The sequence below is a fragment of the Dermacentor variabilis genome, chromosome 3, assembly GCF_050947875.1.
Source record: "Dermacentor variabilis isolate Ectoservices chromosome 3, ASM5094787v1, whole genome shotgun sequence".
Classification (NCBI taxonomy): domain Eukaryota; kingdom Metazoa; phylum Arthropoda; class Arachnida; order Ixodida; family Ixodidae; genus Dermacentor; species Dermacentor variabilis.
The window spans coordinates 139,592,960-139,609,687 of NC_134570.1; the positions used below are offsets into that span (position 1 = coordinate 139,592,960).

General features: G+C 40.5%; 1 protein-coding gene across 1 annotated transcript in view; it reads left to right on the forward strand.

Moving 5' to 3' along the window:
- Window positions 1-16,728, forward strand: part of Dpm1 (Dolichyl-phosphate mannosyltransferase subunit 1) — a 30,473-nt gene that overhangs the window by 3,583 nt on the left and 10,162 nt on the right. Inside the window, exons 3-6 of the mRNA XM_075686405.1 lie at window positions 888-998; window positions 7,460-7,485; window positions 9,141-9,236; window positions 13,098-13,166. Coding sequence (XP_075542520.1) covers window positions 888-998; window positions 7,460-7,485; window positions 9,141-9,236; window positions 13,098-13,166 — 302 coding nt within the window. The remainder of the gene's footprint in view (window positions 1-887; window positions 999-7,459; window positions 7,486-9,140; window positions 9,237-13,097; window positions 13,167-16,728) is intronic.

Below are 16,728 nucleotides of genomic sequence, written 5' to 3' on the forward strand. Positions count from 1 at the left end.
CGAAATTTTGGAGTATTTATACACCTCTACTTCACAGTTAGAAATTTTCCCAGTAGCGAATGAAGTTCCTGGCGGCAACCGTGGCTTTTCAATGTGTGTGAAGCTGCCTGTGACTGAGATTTGGGTGCACATTGAGGTTTCCAGTTGTTGGTCAAAATAATCCAGAGCTCTTCTGTGCGGGATCTCGTTATGGTCGGACATTAAACCCCTTGAATCAAAGACGCACCGTGGCAGGCAGCAGAAGAGCGTGTAAACACAGGATTGAACCCTTTGTATTGTATGCTTAAGCGGCTATTTTATTGCTTTTAGTCTCATTTGTGAACTAGGCTGCTCCTTTGTGGGAACCAGAACGTTAACTTTACTGAATCTTTTGTGGTTGGTGTCTTGTTTTATTTCATCAGGGCTTTGTTAGCACCATTAATGCAAGGAAGAAAAGTCCTCACACGCACTCTCATAAAGGGATCTCAACAAAAGTCATTATTGAAAAAAATGATTGTGTAATGAAAGGCCACACATTCTTCAAACATTTACATATATAATAATAATGATGATGATGATGATGATGATGATGATGATGATGATAATATTGTTTTATGTATTTTCACTGGTTCTGGCAAAAATCTGCAAAGAAAACCATTCTTGATACTTTTTCTGTCAACTACGCACATGGCTTGCCATGTCACATTTTTTTATGTTCTTTTATTTTAAACAACTTTCATCTGAAGTGGCTACTGAAGTGTGCTCTGAAGTGCCATGAGATGTGTTCAAAGTAAAATTATGTGGTATGATGTATTACTTTTGGGGCAGTCTGCCACTTGGCGACAAATCTCTGTGGGTAATTGGCATACAGGCAAACACTGGTGTGTGTGTGTGTGTCGTCCTTCAAGGTACTGAAACCAAGAGAGAAGAAGCTTGGTCTTGGGACTGCATACATTCATGGCTTGAAAAGTGCCACGGGCAACTTCGTCATCATTCTGGACGCCGACCTGTCTCATCACGTAAGTTATGTTACCATTCTTTTACTGAAAAAGTTGCAGCAGAGCCCATCTCATGATGACTGTTGACATTATTGCAATTAGCATTCAAGCGATGTAGCAATGACACACACACCGTATTGTTGAAGACACCTTTATTTACGATTTGTAGTGTGGCAGAACGGTAAATAATGCTAATGACATTAATACGCCAACGAGCCACAGCAGACCTCTGTGTCTATACATTCAGTTGCCAAAAAGAAAGCTTCCCAAACACAGCCAGTTTTGTACCACTGGCACTGGGGTTTGGCATATCTGACTTCAAATGAGCTATGGCAATATTGCATAAGCATCTGTAAGCATATTTCAAGCATAAAACTTAAATTTTAATTGTCAGCTAGAAGAGCCTGCTTTTATCAGTTGAACATGCACCTGTAGAATGCATTCATAGCAAGTAGATAGTGGTTAGAAAGATACTGACCAAAGCGGGAGAAATAGGCAAATGATGCTATTGCATTAAAATGATTTCATATTCCTTTCACAGTGTTGAAATGGTAATGCTGAATGCTCAATGGAGGTTCAATGTGTGCAATGTTTAAAATCTGCACAAGGTCAACTTTATCAGGAGCTGGAGGCTAGGTCAGATTTCAGCTTCTAGTGGATGGTGGTGGCCTTGATGTCCACTAGACTGGTTAGTTGACTTTGTGTGCTATGCACACAATTTGATTATGCTGTGGAAAGCTAGTCAGCTGGGTACACCACTACATGCAAGCAGACATTTTACAGAACCAAAAACCACTGCTGCACTAACATATCTACCAGCCACCTTCTATAACTGGTCAGGCCTAGATGCCTTTTTTTTTTGTAGTACTGGCCACAGAATGCAGCTGCTTAACTTATTGGCATGAGTCGCTTGCTTGACACATTGCTGCACCATGCATTGGAGTGACTGCTTTGAAAACTTACGGCACTTTTGAGAATTTTTGATACTTATTCAGCCACTGGTGTTCTGCAAGTGGGCGACATTCCTGGTGTTGAAAGTAAGATGTTCGAAATTTAGACGCACCCTTGAATGCTTAGTAGGTGTGCTTTACTCCTAACCTAATCACTTGCATTGGATGATTGAGGAGCCTCTGCAGAAAGCCAGTTGGCAAGCTACATTTATTTAGTGCCTTGATTTTCTGTGGAAGCGTGTGACCATTGGAGCCATACATAGAGTTTCCTACTGAAATTACTGAAGGCACCATAGAAGGATTGAGTAATTTGGATGATCTTAAAAATGTCATCCGTTGCTTAAGTATTTGACAAAATTCGCCTTTTTCATTTTCCTGTGCTGCTCTCTGCTGCATGCTGCTGGAAATGCAACGTTTCAGCACCTTTCCACATTTTGAAAGGGGGCTGGGGCTTTCGCCAGTTGATTTACGTACATGCGCCCATGTTGAGCATGCGTTGCTTGTGCACTTCGAGAATTGCAAATAAGTATTAATGGCTTCTCCAGGGCAGCATGTCATACCTGGAAGCCATGTAGCATTCAGCCTTCTGTGTTGGATTTACCAAAGCGGTGCATCTGTTTACATTGACATCTACAGCAACTGATCGTTAATTGTTAGCTTCAAATATTGTGGAAATGGTGCATCACTGATAATGTCAAAATAAAACAATACATACATACCTGCACACGTAAGCCACATTGTTCCACCCTAAGACGAGTCAATTTGAGCGACATAGCCACTTCAACAACGGCAACTATAATCTAGATACATGTATTACGGGCTGATATTACTGATTCTCACTTTTCTTTAGCTTCATCTGTGCCATTATGTATTATTAGAAAAACTGTACTAGACGTAAGTGCTCATTTATAGGCCATGTAGTTCTCTCACGAAAATACGAATGCGGTTGCTGATACCATTTTTAACAGAGCGAGGCAGTTGTTTATGCTGCTGTACTGAATGTATTGTCTCTTGTTACCCATTTGAAGCAGAAGTAAACAATTCACAATTAAATGCGTCAGTATAACATCGCGTACAGACCCACCCATCTATGTAGCGAGTGCAACCAGTAGCCTTTGGCAACGATGATGTACAGATGTTGTCACAGCACTGTGTTGCTGCTTGCAGCTTATTGTGCATACACCGTACGAAGTACAGAGACGTTGATTTCAGATCGCTAAGGCCAGAACTGAACTATAAAAGCAGTTTCCTTCATCCTAACTGCTTATGTTGAGGTGCACTGGTAGGGATGCACAAACTCGACGGCATCAGGCCTAACCTTCGCTAAACAGAGTCAGCATTGGTTCAAACTTAATGTGCATGGCTTGAGAGGTTTGTGCGTTTCAACTTTGAAGGCATAGTTTGACTTATTTTGAGCACGATTAATTATATATACAAGTGAAGGCGCTGCAGCTATCGCATTATCAGTTCAACAGCCGATCGCGTAGGGTTCGGTTGAACAATGGTTGGCACGATGATTTTGTTGGTGCTGTAAACAACAAATTCCATCGCACTGCAAGAACTCACACTCATTGGTTGTGTAGTTGTCAGCCTGGTGCATGATGAAATGATATCAGTCACACCATGTGCCAAAAAGTCGGCCAATCGTTGGCGTCAGCATCTTGTCGGTCTTGTATCGACCCAGTGCTAATGCACCCTAAACAAGTACGTGAAGTCAGGCGCACGCTGTCACCACGAGCAAGTGAGAGCCAACGCTGCAAGAAGACTTCTTCAGCAACATGTTTTTGAAGGGTAGCCCAAGTGTAACGCAGGGGTTTCTTGATAAATTTTGTAGCCATCAATGAAAGGCAGCAATTATGTGGTTCACGGTGTAGTGCGGACGAAGCTCTTGCCACTTTTCTGTTTTAAAGTGTAGTCGCAATCGTACACTGTGCACATTTTTGCCATCGCACTGGTGTAGAGCCACCAGTGGAGTTACAGCACAGTACGCTGCATGAGTGTTCAGAGCAGTGTGCGTTTATGTATGCTTTTTTTTTTTTTCAGGCGACTTTCCTGTGAGATCTGGCAGTGCGTTCCTTCCAAAACGCTTTGTGACTAATCCACTAGGGCAGGGCGCATACACCATCCCGGCATACTCCGCTCTGATTCTGAAGAGGGCACACAAACAGTGCTGGAAACGCTGCCCGTTTTATTCTGGATACATTTATTTATTTATTTATTTATACAATACTACAGGCCCAAATGGGGCACGAGCAGGAGGGGCAGAATACATAAATATTTACATATACACGTATACGTACATATATATATATATATATATATATATATATATATATATATATATATATATATATATATATATATATATATATATATATATATATATAGACATACACACATGAAAAAGAAATACAAAAGCGATGCAACATATGTAATGATAAAAAAAAATGAAAGCGACAACTAAATAAGATTAATGGAAGGTAAACTGAAGGAATACAACTTCAAAAACATTAGAACAGTATCACACTCATATATGAGCACTTGTAACCATTATAGTGAGAGGGAAAAGAAAGAAGTACCAGAAGTTGAACGAGCGACCGTTGCAATATACTGGAAATAATAGAATAAGGAAGATGTGGAATGTATCAAAAAAAATTCATGGGTAAGAAAAAAAAGAAAACACTAACAAGGCTTTTTTGACATAGCAATACCATTAACATTAAAGACGTATAGCAACTCACTGCAATCGCCTGCTAAGGCATCCAATCTGTCATCGGGTGCTTGTACCTCAGGTGGTGGTATGTCAATGACACATGAGCTTTGCAAGATAAGAGGCACACACAGGCACTCAACCTGTTCACATAAGAAACTAAATGAGGTGGGAAGCACCCTGTGGACAGTTCAAAATAGTGAATTTCAAAATAGTGAATTTTCATCAACGATTATATTATTAAATACTTTTCTGCTGCTAACAGCCTGCAGATTGCTACAAGTTATCTCGAGGAGGCACTGCTAACATTTGGTGATGGTGACGTTAATTCACTATGGAGGAAATTTAAGTCTTACTGCCTAGTATGCATTGAAAAATTTACATCAAGTAAACACCAAAAATGCACAAAACCTACTCTTAATATAATAGTAATCACTGGCAAAGACGAGATAGCAAATGCATTCAACGCATACTTTTGAAGTGTGTTCAATAAATCTGCCGAACAGCATGAAGCCTTACCCATGGAAGGAAGTTTCGGTGACACGATTAGTATGGCATCGGAAGGTGTAGTGGAGCCGCTATTACAACTCGACCATAAGAAGCATGTGGACTCTATAACACGTCAGCTGCATTCCTTAAAATGTATGCGGAAACGTTGGCTAAGTTTCTCGTGCACATATTTAAAAAGTCAGTTCATAAAGTAATATTCCAAAAGATTGGCGAATTGCGCGCATTATTCCGGTTTTCAAAAAAGGTTGCTGACAAGAAGTATGGAATTATCATCTAATATTGCTTACGTGTACTTGTTGCAAATTGTTAGAGCATATTTTACCTAAATACCTTAACGATTGTTTTATTAAAATATTCTGTTATTACTAAAGTTTTGCATGGCTTTAGCAGAGATTCTTTACCACTACACAATTATCAGTTACAGTTTATGAACTTGCAAGGACACCTGATAGCAGGAATCAATTTGATCTGATCTTTTTGGATTGCTCCAAAGCTTTCGATAGGGTACCACAGGATAAGCTAATAATGAAAATGAAATTAATTGGCATTCCTTCATACATAATTATTTGGGTTAATTCTTACTTAGCCAAGCGGAAGCAGCAGGTCAATATCGATGGTTCTTATTCCACTCCTCTTGATGTGTTTTCAGGTGTGTTCTCCAGGGCTCAGTTTTAAAGCCAGTGTTGTTTAATATTTATATTAATGATATTGTACAATCAGTGGAACCCATTGTATCAATCAGAGTGTTTGCAAATGATTGCATAACTAATAAACCTGTTATGTAGTTGTTTCTCTGATAAAATCAAGCTTAATGATAATATGCAATTGTTTCTATCATGATACGAAAATTGGGGAATCTCTATAAAGTTTGATAAACTGTGCATCTAAGCATCACTAATAAGATTAACAAGCTAACTTTTACATGCAACATTGGAGAATATTTTGTCAGGTAAGTCGAAGAATACAGGTAGTTAGATGTCACATTAACTTCATGCTTGAAATGAACGAAGCACGTTGATCACACATGTTGTGCAGCAAGAAGGAAGTTTGGTTTCTTGAAATACGAACTAAAAAAAATAGACTAGTTCACTTTGGCTAAATGCATACAAAGCAATTATTAGACCAGCTCTCGAGTATGAGAACGTGGTGCGGGACCTGCACACGTCGGACAACAACAACAACAAAACTTGAGAACATCTAAGGATTATCCACCTGATTCATATACAATTGTTATAAACATCACGAATCTCCTATAGCTGCTGTGTTTCAACTATCAAATCTTGAATCGCTATGAGAAAGGAGGAAGGTCTCCAGGCTCCAGATGCTTCATTCGATGTACTTTGGTAAGCTGGTAATTCGACCTGAGAATGTCTTCACCAAAAATTCAGCAAGAGCATCCGGTCACAAACATATACATATATATATATATTAAACCGTTTTTCACATGCACCAGTGCATACAAATATTCATTTCTTCCAAAGACAATTGCTGAGTGGAATGCATTACCAAAAGGTTTCATTTTTGTAGGCCTCCTGAATGAATTGTATTGTACAGAACTGGTATCGCACTTTTGTATTATTGTGGGTTTGTTTTTGGCTTCATTTAACATTATTGAAATAATTCATGTATGCATTGACTATTTTTTACTCCATCTCCTGCTTGGCCCTTAATTGGTCGGCATTATGTACTAAATAAATAAAAATACAACGGGTGATACTCTTAAAATCACATAGGTATACATTGGGTTTGCCACCTGCAGCCCCCTCCTCTAATACTCTGATTGCAAAGTTGGTAAAGGCAGTCATTGAAGAGTAAGTTAAAGCCAGTAACTTAAAACCTGTAAATTATTAACGTTATTAACCAATTTGAATGAATTAGCAAATGGACAGTAGCGACTACTCGGCAGTCTAGTGCCCACCACGCCGAATGAACAAGTAGAGAAGAAAGCAACAGCACATCCATTAAGTCTACCCACCGTGGTTGCTCAGTGGCTGTGGTGTTGGGCTGCTGAGCAAGAGGTCGCGGGATCAAATCCCGGCCACGGCGGCCGCATTTCGATGGGGGCGAAATGCGAAAACACCCGTGTACTTAGATTTAGGTGCACGTTAAAGAACCTCAGGTGGTCAAAATTTCCGGAGTCCTCCACTACGGCGTGCCTCATAATCAGAAAGTGGTTTTGGCACGTAAAACCCCATAATTTAATTTATTTAACCCATTAACTCTGATTTAAAAAAGACCTCCTTCCGTTGTAATAAAGCACCTGGTATTTACTGTGTGTTTTGCTAAACTTTTTGTATCATTCTTTCTTACAGCCGAAGTTTATTCCCAAGTTCATCGAGTAAGGCTACTTCTTTTCTGCTCTTTTTTATTTTGGTATTATTGTTTATCTTTATATATTCTTCATCATGCAATTTTGCACAGTAGTCTTTCTATAAGACGAACTCAAAGGGACTGTGAAAATATGACCTTACAGAAATTTACCTTAAAGAAGTGACTCACAGAAGTGCACCTCCATCATTCAATAGACAGTTAATAGAACAATGTTAAAACAAAAAAGAATTCATAGTACTATGCAGCATGGTAGAAAGCTTTGCTTTATGGGCTGTTGATCTGTCCTAGCCATTCTGTAATATTTGCCTTCTTCCACTGTGCAAATTGGTGGGCCTACCACTAAGGCAGACCCATTTTACCAAGCCTGCCTAAATATCATTCAGTGGCCTCTTAATGATATCAAAAATATTGGTGCCCTGAATAAGTATTCAGGGGGGCACCATCATATCATATCCATTGCTTACTTTTACTCATGATCTACTTTTTTTTTTTTAGTACTCACTGGTTTTGCCTGCCGAAATTATGCCATGCTGGCAAATGCTGCAAAATGCTGTTGCTCATAAAAGAGCTGCTGCTGCGAGCTTTGCCGTGCTTGGCCTGTGGTTTCTAAGATTGGCACAGTGACAGTTTCGGAAGCTGTAGTAATGTCAGAGTTTTTGGCATTGATTGCACCATTAGAGGCAGGGTTGTGGTGTTCGCATTGTAAGAAAGAGGTGGAGGTCACTTGGCACCTAATATGGTGGATGACAAGGGAATATTGCTTGCAGGCATTGGTTGAGCCAATGAGACATAATCTTTACTATTTATTTATTTACATGCACCTTACAGGCCTTCAAGAAGGCATTGTGTAAGGGAGGAGAAAACATCAGTACAATTAAATGAAATATTCACGCAACATGGAAAATTAATACGGTGTTAGCAAATACAATATGAAGAGCATATATGAGGGAGGGTAGCTCTTCTCCTTACACCAGGGCCTCGCAGTGTTTCACTTGCTAATACCTTGGCTACTTTTGTGTACATATACCCTTTTTAAATATTTACTGTGTACTTATTTGCTTTTTCCTGTGACCACTTTTCACAAGTTAACAAATATTATGCATTATTGTTCCGTGCAGGATGTGCCTGCATGTATCAGCACAATCTCTATTCTTGTATGCAATTTTATCTGTTGTCTGTGCCGCCGCCGAACCTTTCGTAATCAGATTGCATGCATGGCACAAATAGTGTTGTATATTCTAGAATTTCTGTGAGCACCAGTGATTACACTGGAACTTTCCGGAAATCAAGTACAAAAATCCTACACCTCTGACCCGCAGATCAGATTTTGCCGATCAACGAACGTGCTCGCTGCGGTCATTGTGCTGAGTGTTTTCTTGTTTTGCCAGGCACAGGTTCATCCAATAAACAGTTAGTTTCGCTACTTGCGTTGTGCCACTGCTGGTTGTTCGCCGTCACTACAGCGTGACAATATTCTTTCAATAGCTCCTTTGGAAAGGTGACAATGCATAAAGAGGGCCTGGTCCACCGCTTCAGGTGACCATGTCACTTGACAGCATATTGAGGTGTGCTTGCACGCAGGTGTTTTTGCAGAATTGCACAACATCAGAATCCATGGTGTCGCTGCAAGTGTTTTTTGTACATATGTTTTCTATATTTAAGAAAACAAAAAGAAGGTGACTATGACGTGGTCTCCGGCACAAGGTACATCGGTGACGGTGGGGTCTATGGATGGGACGTGAAGAGGAAACTCATAAGGTGAAATGCATTTTTTTTTTTGCCTTTTGCTAAGAAAATCTGATGCTACCATGTGCACTTGTTTAACGCTTTACTGCACCTTGTTGCATTTATGCAACATTCCGATGAATGGCTTTAAACGCAGAAGCAAAGTCTGTTTAAAGCTGCCTGTACACGTTGTTGCATTTCCGCAACATTCGTCTAAAAAACATGCCCCTTTGTGTTGCCATTTGTGCTCATCCTTCGCATCTTCTACCAAAACAAACGTGGCGGAGGCGGAGCGCCCGCAAGCAGTAATACGTATAGGTTTTGCCACTTGTAAATGCATTTCTCCATAAGACAAAGCCCCCCCAAAAATATCTTACGCTAAGCTCCACATCCTCCTGATTCTGTAGATTCAAAAAACATTGTTGTCTCAGAATAATTTGTTCCTGGTGACGGAACGTTGCTATGTTGCGCAAATGCAACAACGTGTACATGGTTTATTTTCTTTGGAAAAGTGAAATGGCTCCAAAACGCTTTTATGGCCAGCAATTCCTCCTGATAGTGAACACAGCAACCTTTCCAGGAGTGACGACAACCACGAGTGTAAATCCGTTTCGATTCAATATGTGTGCAAAATGTTTTCTGGCCGATTTTTTTTTTTTTCTAAAGGATGCGGTGCATCCGCACGCTGCTGTGTCGCGTAGTCACAAGCACAGCCGTATGCCTGTGCTTCTGTGTTCTAAATTTTGACTATAACGTGAAAACTCTGCATTGTTTCCTGGCTGCATGGGAATCTGCACTACGTACTGCACGAAATGTGGGAACCACCTTTGGTGCACAAGCAAGTAAAATTGTTTCTTTTTGTTCCACACGAAATCATAGGTGCACCAGTGATTGTTTATAAATAAACATCCAAGCATGAATCGCACTAATTCTATCTTTCACCTTTAACTTCTTCTTTATTCGCACGTTGTTGCAAATATGCAACATACCCTTTTTCTGCAAATTCAAACCACAGAAATTCGCTAAAGTTAGTTACTATGGGAGTACAGCTACTGTTATCCTTCCCTACAATACCATGAAAAATATTTTGAGGAAACAAAAAATTGTGCAGTAAAAAGTTAAGAGCCGCACTTTCTTTTTTCAATCTTAGTCAAAGTAAGGCCCTTGATAGGGGTGGGCCATTTCGGTTATAAAGCTTTATCCAGTACGCAAAAAGGAAGCAGTATAAATGGGCTCATTGTGCATAACAGTTTTATTAACGAGTTCTGTGTGATGACACAGAATTTTAATTGTCACAAAGTAAACACAACATTGTAGAATAACATTGAACAGAACTTGTTAAAATATGCTTGTACAAAAAAAAAAAGAACTGCTATAAATATTGTGAAATATCTCCCTCAGGCACAAATGATAACTGTCTAAACTGTCTATAAATGCATCAGATTTATACAATTTTATGCCAAGGCACTCAACATTCTACTGCAAGAAAGGCAAGGTGATAGTGTGGTGCTTTATGCATTTTCTGATTAGTCATCATAATAAGAGAGTAATTAATTATCTATTTATTCTGGTCAATCAGGTATGCTTCATTATGGCATAAAATAAACAATCACAGGTGTGAAGCGTATGCACTTTTTTATTGACTGCATGCATTACGAGCAAAGCAAAATTAACCTTTCTTCATGGCTGCCGGACACATCACATCAAACATCCTCTCAGGCATGGCAAAAACTTCAGCAAAGTGGTCATCTGCAGCAATGCGGATCACATTGGAAGTGAAATCAAGGCAGGTTGAGCATGCTGGTGTTCAATTCACCTGAAGCTTAATGTCTGCTCCTTTTTCTTGTCCTCCACTCAATAGAAGTAGGGAAGAAATGTTGCATGCACAAATGTGAACACGGCGTCTGAAGAGATGTCCAAGTGTCTAGCCATTGTTTAGCCTTTCAAATTCTTGCACCTGCCAAGCCAATTCGAAAATCACTGCCGTGCGTAAACAAAGCGGACTGCATGAAAAACGAAAGTATAGTTCTACTATGTATAAGTTAGATGCTGCAGTGGGCTCATGAGTGTCACGGAAAGTCTCGAAAACAGTGCTCGAAACTATCATTAGCAGTCTAACAATGCTGACTGGGTGTGGCTGGCAAACAGTTAAATGATTATGTGCTTTCTACTCCTCGGCTTTTGCTCAAATGTTGTAACAAGATTACACTTCTTGATGTGCGTTGTCAAATAAAGCACTTGGCACTGTTGTTTGCCTGGCCTGTTTGCACTCTTAGTTCAGAGCAACAAAACCAGTGCATGTCTCTGCACACCACCTCGCTCCTTCAATGGTGAAGCACATATACAACACTGTTTTCTGTTTTGTTCTTAACAGGCCAGGCAAGCAAAGGTTCCAGGACTTCTATTAAATGAACCAAAAAGTACAATCTTGCAGTGAAATTCAAACAAAAACAAAGCATGGGTGAATGCACGATCTTCTTTGAGGGTTGTCACACCGTACCTGCCAAAGCAGCTTGTTGCCTGTGGTGTTGTACTACTGGGCATGGCGCCACAGGTATGGTTTCTGGCTGTGGTGGCCGCATTTTGACAGAGGCAGAATGCAGAGATGCTTGCGTACCGTGCTTTCGGTGCACATCAAAAAAACCCCAGGCTGCCAAAATTAAATCGAAGCCTATGGTGTCCTTCATAACCTACCGTTCGGTTTTATGATGTCAAACTATAAATTTTTTTCTTTTTTTTTGCAAGATATGTGAGAACTGTGCACAGAACACGCTTCATCTGAGGCCAATGCTGTATAGACTCATATAAGGGCTGCACTTTTTTTTCTTTCCACAGTTTTGAGAAGGTGCGCCCTTTAACAAGACCGATCAATCTAAGGGCCGCTGCTAGATGGCTTTCGCCATCTAGTAGTGGCATGCAGAAGTAGGCAGCATGTGAAAATTCGACGATGCACGTGCACGGCATCAGGGCACCGGCACGCGATTGCTTTCTCGCTGGAATTTTTCTCCCCCCAAATTTTGGGCTTCCGAGTTGGGGGTTGTGCCCTTAAACGGGTGCAGCCCTTGCGCGAGTCTACACTGCATGCAAGCAGTGCAGATTAACATAGCCACGCATGAGTGCTGTTCTGAAAGACAACTCTTTGCAACAGTGACAATGAATGAAACTGCGAGACCCTTCGCTGTTGAGATCAAGTGAAATAGATGGTGACAGCTGAGGAGAAGTTGCCTTAGTTCTTTAAATGTACATTCACAAATACCACGTATAGGTTCTTTACAAGCTGTGTGCGTGCCCTTATTTTTGTCCTTGTCCTTTGTTGCACAGTTCAGCATTGAATACCAACTAATAAGCCAATATTACTACATTTACTAGGTGTTGATATTATGTTATGATAGGTACAGACTGTTCATTCACTTATTAAGCTTCTAGCTAATTAGTGTATCAAGCTTATTATTTGTTGTGCCTTGAACCATGTTGCACCCAAAAAAAGTCTGCCTTATCACTGGTGCACATATTGTTCCAGTGCTTGCACATCAGACTTTGGCTCTCTGCAAAGTGTGTGCGAAGTGGTTGTATCTAATTGCTTCATCCAGTCACATGCATTGAGCTGCATAATGTGCTCTTAATATACGATCACCTTATCAGAACAGCCGTGGTGCTTTGGTTTAACGTGTGGATCACAAACGAAAAGCTACGAATCTGGCTCATTGGCATTTTCAGTGGCAGGCAAATAAACCTGTACGGTGTGCACCCACAATAGCCATTAAGATCGCAGAGCTCTGGGCAAGCTTGGTATCACCAATACCTAGTCTGACAATCTTGGTTTTTATTGTTTTAGCAACTGTGGTATCGCAGCTTGCATTAATGTCTTGTTTCTTTTTCCTTCATCTCACCTAGTCGTGCTGCCAACTTCCTGACACAGATTCTTCTGAGACCGGGTGCATCTGACCTGACTGGAAGCTTTCGGTGAGGTTTTATAGAATTTGTCACTTTTTTTGGGTGGACAAGAACCCTGTGTGGTTTTCTTTTCCTTAAATAGTTCTATGATGTCATAGTCTGATAAGAGTAACATATCCCATGTCATATCCCATTTCATTGTCAGCCACCTCAACTACCATTTCAGGATGATGCTTTATTTTGCTGGGTGACAACATGTTGCTGAAGTAGCATTCAGTGAAGCTAAGTATGCTAATTGAAAGTGATGCTGTGTTTACCCATGTGCAGAAGTAGTATTAGAGAATGACTGACTTTTTTCACACAAGACGAGTGTGTTCACATGGGAATGTTGCTCTGGGTGTTAGCTGCAGACAATGCTGAAAAACAAGGGACGATGCAGAAGAGCAAATTACACTTCAGGGGATCTACAGCTCTTGTGGGAAAATGTCGCAGAAACTAGTGTAAACTAGTATCACTCTGCACTAGTTTTCTTGTGTGACCCTGCTCTGTGCCATCCCATGATCCACAGCAAACCTTAAGGACACATCAGCCAACATTCCAAGGCACAACCTTTCTTCTAATCTCAGTGCCAACCATGATACCACTCCAACTGTGTATCTTAGTGTAGTGTCCCTCTCAACCTAACTGTCAACCAACCAACACACGCTCTGTGCATGTGTTGGCAACGTCATCGGAGTTTCTTTAAACATGATGCGGCGCATGCTGTGTGCACATTCAGAAATTTGCAGCATTCAGGCACAGCGTATGCCATTCCCACATCGAGTCGACGTTGGGGAGCACTCACGTGACAAAATTTGTTACCGTGTCAGTCGGGGTAGCCTATATATGGCACATTCGGTTCTCCATTTGCACCAAAAACGAAGTGAAATGCTAGCTTGGGTGGCATCAGGCACGAGGGACTATGCGGCGCATGCAACATGTGGCACTGCACGGGTCTCTAGGTCAAATAGTATGCAAAATATTCAAAAAATCTAATAGAAGTAGATATTCAATTTGGAAATAGAATTATTCGAATGTTCGCTATTCAATTTAGTAATATTTGAGTATTCACACAACCCTAGAATAGAGTGTTTCACCATCACTTTGCTGCATGTGGATAGCTAATTCGCATGTTCACAAATTGGCTACAACTTCACGCTATTTCTCTACTCCACTAAGAATATGGCAGTTCCATTCTTCAAATAAAGTAAGCACAGCACTTCAATGACACTCCTCGGCAATTTCTGTGACATGTGAATCCTTGGAAAATGTGTTCCCAAAAGGGCTTGGTTATGAAGCTTCAGTGCAGGAATTGGTGATAAGTGATGTTGAAGCTAATTTACCAATCTACCCAAAAGGCAGCACTACCATCAACATTGTAGAGCTGAGGTGGAGTGTCGATTGCAAGAGCATGTGCGTCTGGGCATTAGTGATGTGTGGTTGCTTATGTGGTGTAGGTTTCGCAATATGTGTATTAATGCATCTGATGCTGCCTTTTCGCTGTCTCAGCTTGCTCTAAGCCATAGTGAAAGGTAGAAGATGCATCCAATTCATCCACCACCTTACTGGTGCCGTAAGTAAGGCCCTGCTGATGCCTTCAGTTCTGCCTCAGCACAGTGTTTCAAAAATCGATTCTGGCCTATAGCCAAAGCCTCTTGATAGTCCTGCCTTTGTCCACTTCACAGAGTGCTGCCACTCCTTAAATCTGTGCCAACCATGTTCTAATGTCTTGCTTATGGCCTGGCCTGCGAGCACTATATTACACAGCTTTGCATGGTTAAATATGTAGTGAGAAGAATGTGGTGGCATCCCTGTTTCATGCTACAGCGGGGGTATGAAAGTAAGGGAGAGGCATCAGGAGGAGGGTAGGTTGGCGGTGCATAAGTTGGTGTAATGAGACCCATGGAAGTAGCTTTAGGTGTAGCATTGATGTAAGCTGAAGCCATCAGCTTATTGCGTGAGCATACTGTGGAGTTCAAAAACATGAAAGGCTTGCTCGTTCCTTCTCCACGAATTGCTGCAGAACTTTAACATTCAAAAATTTTTGAAATGATTCCAGCAAACATGTGTACCACTGTGGTCTATCACTGTGTAAATAGGGGGAAGATCAAGTAAAAAATGTACCATGCCATGCTTTGTATTTGAACCAGCAAACTTAATGCTCATCTTACCAAAGAGTTTGGTGCTCATTCATTAAACTCCTCAGCCATGGCCCAATTCAGCACACTGTCCACTGGCTGTCCTGGCTACATAACCCTAAAACTTAAGAATGGTGGGTTTTAACTGAATGGCAGTCAATATATGTTAATGGGTGTTGTTCATGCTAGTCACAGGTATTTGTTTCATTTTGTAAAATTAATGGGGTGATCTCAGTTAAATCAGGCAACCATATTCGGTCAACATTTTCAAATTGGGGGATAAAAATGTATATTTTTAGTAGCAAAAGTCAGTTTGAGCTTAGTTTCTATAAAAAAATTAATATGCCCAGATGAAATCCTAACATTCGTTATGCCTCTAGCCGCTGTATGCAAACTGCACATTATTGGCACTTTCTCAAATTAGTGTGGTTTTCATTCTGTAAATGAGATACTATTTCCAAGTGATATCTTGAACATGTGGTTCTCCTGGCCAGTATAAATTTAATCTTGTTGGTAGCTTCATACATAAAAAAAATTGCAAACATAGCACTAACTGGCAAATTAGTTTGGCTGAAACCTTTGGAGGAAAGTTCATGAAAGGGAAAACCTACATGGAACCTAGCACAAAGCAACAAGTGAAACCAGGGTGTCAGAATGAATGTTCTGGTTTTAATTTCGTTCCACTGAAAAAAATTTCCGTTCTGGTTCTGTTCCGGTACGAAAAAAAAAAAGATGATCCGTAATGGTTCATAACGATTTTGGTTTGCATGAAACAAGTTTCGGAGCAAAGTAGCAATAAATATGTGCTACTTATTTTTCTAAATAAGTGAATTATGAATTCTGAGATCATGCTCAGTGATCATGATCTCAAAAGCAGCACGTCATTGAGTGTACTCGCCGAAATGTAAAACCGCAGTTCTGATAAAATAAACATAAATGAACGATAAAACTTTGGTAACAGAATGTTGTATCCGTAAAAAACTAAAGGATCAGTTCTTCAGTGCACAAGCCCTGGCTTTTGCTACAATGCCGATCTGCTAGTGCACCGGGTGATAGGCTTAGATTAGCAGAGCACACAACCGGCTATCACTCGTGCCATCCCTGCCTGAGATACGTGCTTATGCTGACCCCTGAGATACACACTAATTCTGACGTTGCCTGACGTCGGTAGTTTTGGATTGCCGACTTTCCCATTGAACCAAAAACCAATAAAGAATATTTCGGTTTCACTCCGAAACAAAATAACAAATAACGTTTTGGTTACGGTTTTGTTCCGGTCAAAAATATTGTTTTGTTTTGTTTTTCGTTTTTTTTTTTTTCTTCCATTCTGACACAACATTGAAGGGAACCCATATGGGTTTCTCACAAAGGAAGCTTCCCAGTTGAGGAAGAATTCCCCTTTCATACATTTCTCTTTTCATAGCACGAACTGCAAGTCAGCTCGCATTTCCACT